At 47.6% G+C, this 6,409-nt stretch overlaps 1 protein-coding gene across 1 annotated transcript; it reads right to left on the bottom strand.

The window, feature by feature from the left end:
* Positions 1–521: 521 nt before the first annotated feature.
* DFJ58DRAFT_888289 (WD40-repeat-containing domain protein) lies at positions 522–2,883 on the bottom strand. Its single transcript, XM_041394689.1, has 5 exons — positions 1,460–2,883; positions 1,374–1,397; positions 1,259–1,318; positions 989–1,201; positions 522–929 (listed from the first exon to the last, which is right to left on the bottom strand). Exons 1-5 carry the CDS (start codon positions 2,474–2,476, stop codon positions 687–689), a joined length of 1,557 nt encoding a protein of 518 aa, XP_041242641.1. The 5' UTR covers positions 2,477–2,883; the 3' UTR covers positions 522–686.
* Positions 2,884–6,409: the final 3,526 nt, after the last annotated feature.

Raw genomic sequence — 6,409 nt, 5'->3', positions numbered from 1 at the left:
TTCAATACCATATACAGCTCCGCCACGCGCCCTACCGTCCTTGCCTGAGAGAGCGAGGATGACCACTGGTCTGCGCCCGGGTCATCGATAGACGATTCGCCCCGCGGTTCCTCGGTGGAAGAGGAGCTGGTCGATCTGGAGTCTCACTCACGAGTGCTGCGGTTGATCGTTCACCTTGAACAGCATTTCAGTGCTTCGTTACTAGCGCAGCAGCACGGCGGAGAATACAAGAGAATCGCCTCGGACCATGTTATCATTGCACAAGTCAAAGATACGGCTGCTGTTGACAACGTGACGGTCGTCAGGGCCCTAGAAATATTGTACCTTTTCAAGAAGAGGGTTAAAATTATTAACATTTGTCTGTAGACATTCGTCTTTCGTATATGTTGTACTATGGTCTGGATTCGACATTCTCGCTATCACGATTCATCATCATGATTGGGGACCACACGGCAACCCCACCGTGAATTTACAAGTTTCCTGTCTAACACCAAGTACCTCAGAATAAAAGGCGTATACAATCCACTTATCGTTTGATTTAAATAGAGCATCAGCCAGACGCGCATGCTAGTGATAATAGCAAGAACTGATGTATGTAGAGACTGAATAGTGATTAGGCACAAACAAGAGTGAAGCGCATGAAACTTAGATATGGGAAAAAACGAAACACACTTGGTAACGTGATATTACGATGTAGCAGGCTGAGCAGGGGAGGGAACGGGAAGAGGGCGGCGTGGGATGCACCCGAGTGCAATGCAGAATTTGCCCCATCGACTACGATCTTCTTGAGCAGGTTGTTGTATCGTTTCCTGTGCCTGAGGCTGAGGTTGAGGCGTCGAATGTGGCTGCGTTGTATGCTGTATTGTCGCTGAGGGCGATTGACCAGCCTGAGCATTAGTCTTTACAGGGTGACGCGCTATCCAACGCTTCTGAAGGATAGGATATGTATAAGTGCAGCAGAAAGAGGGACACCTAATACATTGCTTACCTTTAATTTGTGTGCAGCGGAGACTGTTACAGGCTGTGGTCCCGAGCGGCGTCCAAAGAAACTATGTTTGGGGCGTTGATGCAGCGCAATGGACTCACTTTCTGTCGGACGATCTCGAAAGGGGATGCGGATGTTCCAAAAGCGGCGAGCAGGAGATGCGGGGGTATTCTGGGAACGACAAGATGGGCCAGGTAGTGCCGAAGGATGATAAGACTTCGAATCATTATCATCAATGCTTGTACCCTCTGCATGACGAAACACGAGGCTTACCTGAGAAAAGTCGCCGTAATTATCACTCCTTGATTGAGCAAAAGGATCTGTAGTGTCAGCCTGTAGTAGTTCTATAAACAAAAGAACGGAGGCAGTGGAATGCAAGAATACTGACTTCAAGACAAGATGACGGCGGTGACTAGAGACAAGTTTCCTGCTATGTAACTTGTCACCTAGAAATATGGTTGTGAAATTACGCACTGGAAGCTCTGGAACTATCTCTTTTACCACCCACAAAGTGATTGTGTTGTCTGTTCCCCCATATGCTACATATTTGCCATCCGGGGAGAATGCCACACACAAAGGGATCCCTTCCTCCTGATTAAATGGCTGACCGAGTGGTTGATGGGACTTTGTGTCCCATAGCCGTGCAATACCTCTTATGCCCACGCATGCCAGTACATTGTGTTTGGGTGAAAGCGCAACGGAAATCAGCGGATGAATGTGCTTGAAGTTATGAAGTTCTGTGCCTGAGTTACTGTCGAAAACGCGTGCGAAATGACCCAAGGCGGCATACAACTTGGTGCCGTCCGACGACCACACCACAGACCACACGTAGTGCCCAAGGTCTTCGATAGGCTCAACGACGAGCTCGCCTGTCTTCGAGTCCCAAATGCAAATCGTCTGGTTCTTCCCGCCTGATGCAATTTTGTCGCCTGAAGGTGAATATGCAAGTGCAAGTACACCAACCTGCCCCGTCTCGATCGGGCCCGCCTTGATCTCTCCGCTCTCAACTGCTTTTCGAATCAGGATTGTTCCATCGTCGGACCCGCTTGCAATATGGTGTCCATTGGGAGACCACGACAGTGACCGCACCAACTCCTTATGACCTGTCCAAACGCCCTCGATCATCTTTCCGTCAGTGTCCCACCGCTGAACGCTTCCGTCTTCCCTCCCGCAGGCAATTATCTTCCCGTCCGGTGAAAGCGCCAGTGCATGTATCGCTCCGCCCTCGCCGGACCATGGTTCTCCAACAAGAAGTCCCGTGTCGCAGTTCCACTTGCGCATCTTGCCGTCCAACGAACCACTCACAACATGGATGTTGTCGTGCAAGAAGACGAAATCCAAAATTTGGTTGTTGTGACCCTTGAATCGGTGTTTTGGAGTCGGTTTATTGGGTTGCGTCGGGGGTTGAGTTTCCTCAGCGGTCGGCATCGCAGGGGGTTCAGACACCGAAGTCACATTTTCCTCGATGGTCGGCATCACAAGTGGAGGCATAGTTCGCTACCGTAAGCCCTCTGTATGATTTTTCTGGCTGACTTGTTCATGATCGAAAATGACGAGAACAGTTGCACAGTACTCACCAGTTCTGCTAGTTCCTCGATGGTAGCCAACAACGAAGGTGAGTCTTGCATGCACTGCAGGCATGGATTCCACGAGGCAGCGCTAGTATTTGAATTGCAACATGTTCTATTTTGCCACGTTGTCCACTACGCTCATGCGATCATTTACTTAATTCCAATCATGCGAATACGACCTAACACATGGACACGGATGTAGTGACTTTCAGCTGTCAACGTGACTTCTGCAGGCCGTTTATCGTTTGAACTTTGCTTCAGAGCTTCATTTCCGATCGACTGAGCTCCGTGTTATCTTGATCCCGCGCGCTCTTAACACCCCTTTACCCATTAGCACGATGTGACTAGTTCTCTTCTTCCGCTGAAGTTCTGCACACGCTAGCTTTGTTGCTGTTTCTTACCTCGACTCTGGTTGTCTAATGATCCCAACGGTATGTTGATCTTTTTCTGACCTCCGTATGCAATGCTGAGTTATATTCCAGTCCTCGTATAGCTGACTCTTAGTCTTAGTCTGCACTGCTCTGCCATTCAAAATTTCCAGTTGCATTTAAAACTTCAAGTAAACGCTCCGACCTACCAGGATGTTCAATCTCACAGCAGATGGAGCTGTTCAATCAATAGCCAGCGAGGCTCGCGATAGAGTTATGGTTGTATTCACCCGCTCAGTGACGTACACTGGGAAATAGTTTTATACAGGTGTGTAATGGTCTGTCCTGTTCCGTGCTGTGAGGACTAGGGGTTGCCGGGTCAACAACATGCTGTGTTGGCAATGATTTGAAACTCCATGAAAACAAGAACCGAATCCTTGAAAGAACGAACTAAAGAACTTGGAAATGGACATCAACTTGAGATTAGTCATGCTATGAACAAGATGGACTCTAAGTATAACTACGTGAACATCTAGGAGCTCTGGTGACAGTCGGTGGCAAATATTTTTCTGAAGCCACATCCCAAATACGATGGCGTTTGCCAGGAAGTTTCAGGGTTGTCCATATGGAACAAACCCACAAGAGCATCGTGCAACTTTCCCGCGATGGTGAGGGTTCAATGCTATGACAATCCAAGATTATTTGCAGCCACCAATTAAGTCGCCCGCCCTTGTTCAGTAGTTCGCCATTTTGATAACGAAGACAGACCCAGGTGAGGACCCATATGAACGACTTTGCATCGTGCCAGTACAGGTGCTTTATGACTTAAGGGTCGGACACGAATAAACAGTACGACGTGATATCATGAGAGTTCGAGAGTGCGATGATTCGGGGGAAAAGATAATCCAGTAAGAATGTTGGCGGAGTGATAATAAATCAGAGAAAGCGAAAATTCACGTGAGTAAAGTCCAAAGTCCAACATCTATGAGGTTTATGAGGTCTTCTCATTACGTTATTACGTTACACTGCTGCAGTGCTACTACATACTTCACGGCTTGGGAGCCGAATGGTGGCGAACTAGTAACAGGGCACCGAACAATCCAGTCTAACATTGTGGTAGGTTCAAATAGGTCCGACGACTGCCCGACACAGTCCGAACAAAGAACCCAGGTAGGGTTTGGTCGGTTTGGTCAGGGATTGCAGAAACCGAGGAAGATCCAAGTGATAACAGGGTACCAGTGACCAGTCTCCATATATGCTGACTGTGGTTACAATTTTCGACATGGAGTCGCTACCATGCAACCTCGGGGAGCCCTCGGGAAGCGCCTAGTGACTCATCAGGTATGAAATCATTCAAATTTAACGTTCAACTAACTTTACCGACGCTGGCCGACGGGTTTAAATACTGCGGCATCTGTTCATGGAACAGCACTCGCTCAGACCTCGATACATATCAACATGTTCGTTCGAATCCCTGTTATCTTCCTTCTCCTTTCCCAAGCCTATGTTATAGCCGCTATTAGTTGTGGTAACGGTGAAGCTCATTGCTGCAAGGAGGTGAGAAAGATTCATAAGCGTAGAAAGACACCTGTGCTTACATGTGTTGCAAAAGAATTCGTCCAACCCGACGGGGTATGTTGATGATGAGCAGTGCCAAAGCTATTCAGGGAGTTGCAGAAGTGGCTACGTAGAATCTTGTTGCTACACCGTCACGGTAAGCTTCACAACTTGATTCAATGGCTTGGTCAATCTCAGTTTGCAATAGGACTATTATTACTGCAGTACATGAAGGACATTTGTTAGGCTGGACTTTCGAACGGATTATACCATAAATTTATCTTGAATCTATAACTAATATTCCACTGGTGCAAAAAATCTCTTGAACCTCTATATCATCGTTCAGTACTCAATTTGAAGTCTCGAAACGCTCTCCACCAGTAAGCATAACGCGTAGCAAGTTGATAACTCACGATATAGATGAAATTCTGCCTTGTGCGGCGTAGGATACGTGGAATCTCGTTTGCATATTTCATCGACTACTTCCCATGAGTGTCAAACTTAAGTGCAGCGGGACCAGTAAAAAGCCCCCGGAGGATACCATATACATATTATTACATACCAACCCTGCAAGATCACGAAATCGACAGCTGAGCACTGTGCAGCTCATCGTCCGGCAAAGATAACCGACGAAGGCAACGTTCAGGATTAAATTTTCGAGTCGGATCTAACCGCCGAGAACTAGAAGGATCGCCCAATTTTAGGTTGAGATTAAGGCCTGCAAGGTCAAGAACTTGATAAATACCAAATCGCAGTATGAGACTAACTTCTTCTGACTCAGAGGCTTTCCATCGCGTTTGCGCGACTGTGATAACGATACCAGTGATCAACTGCTTAAAAAAATATGCACACAGACATCAAAACGATAACTAACACTAGAGTGAGTTAGAATGGGCACACGAAAACTTTGAAGGCTTGTTGTATTCAGGATAGCAGGAAGCAATGATAGTAGTATGTATTACGTAGGTGCACCGTGGTGGTGCTGAGCGTTGCCGACCGAAGGACTCGTTCTCCGTGATTTGATGCTTCGCACGGTCCCAGCTCCGCGGCTGCTTTGTTACGCAGTCGGTCGTGCGTGCCCTTAATGTGGTGGCCACTCCTGCTCGTTCAAACTTCACTGCAGTAGATGCTCAGCGAATACATTTTTTCGCCACCTCTTTGGATTGCAAAGGATCGTCAAATTTTCACACGAATCCTGATCAGAAATGTGCTTTCGCGTGCCAACAAGACGCTCCCGGCCTCTCCAAGCTCGACCGCTAAATAATTTCCCTCCAATATCTGGCAGTACTAGATGAGTCAGTGCACGTTTCTGTTCATTCATTGTGTGTTGGTTATATACAGTTATATGCGACACTATGCAAATGACCATGATATCACTCAATTTTCGAGACGTTTACTACGGAGCTGAGACAGTTATATTCTTCTCGTTTCAGCATGTTCCGACTCGCCTTGGTCATTCCTGGGCATCCCTCGTATTCCTTGTCGAGATGTAGCAAATAACGTAGAACAATGTCGAGCGGCGTTGCACGAATTTCCCCCTGGCCATCCTCGCAGACTCTTATTTCTCGGTACAGCCTTCGAGACAGATTCCAGCGGGGCGTCCTACCTGATCTGGATGAGCTACATCATTTAACAACCTTGCAATCAGCCTACAGGACAGATCTCAGTAGCGGGGTGTCCTGTCTGAGGCCATTGAACACCATCGGTCTCCATTGTTGCTCCGTCCCACTGGCCATATTCATATCCACGTCTCTCAACAACCTTTCCAACTGCCTTCGAGACATATTACAGCAGCGGGGTGTCTTTTGTGATCTTGATGAGGCCGTCGAGCTCCATCGAGCCTCATTGCTGCTTCATTAGCGTGGTCACTTTCATCGACATCCAACAACCTTGCCAATTGCCTTAGAGAAATATCTCACCGACAGGGC

This window comes from Suillus subalutaceus, assembly GCF_016647625.1.
Source record: "Suillus subalutaceus strain FC151 chromosome Unknown DFJ58scaffold_71, whole genome shotgun sequence".
Lineage (NCBI taxonomy): Eukaryota > Fungi > Basidiomycota > Agaricomycetes > Boletales > Suillaceae > Suillus > Suillus subalutaceus.
Note: the sequence above shows the minus strand (reverse complement) of the source record. Positions and strands in the feature narration are given on the sequence as shown.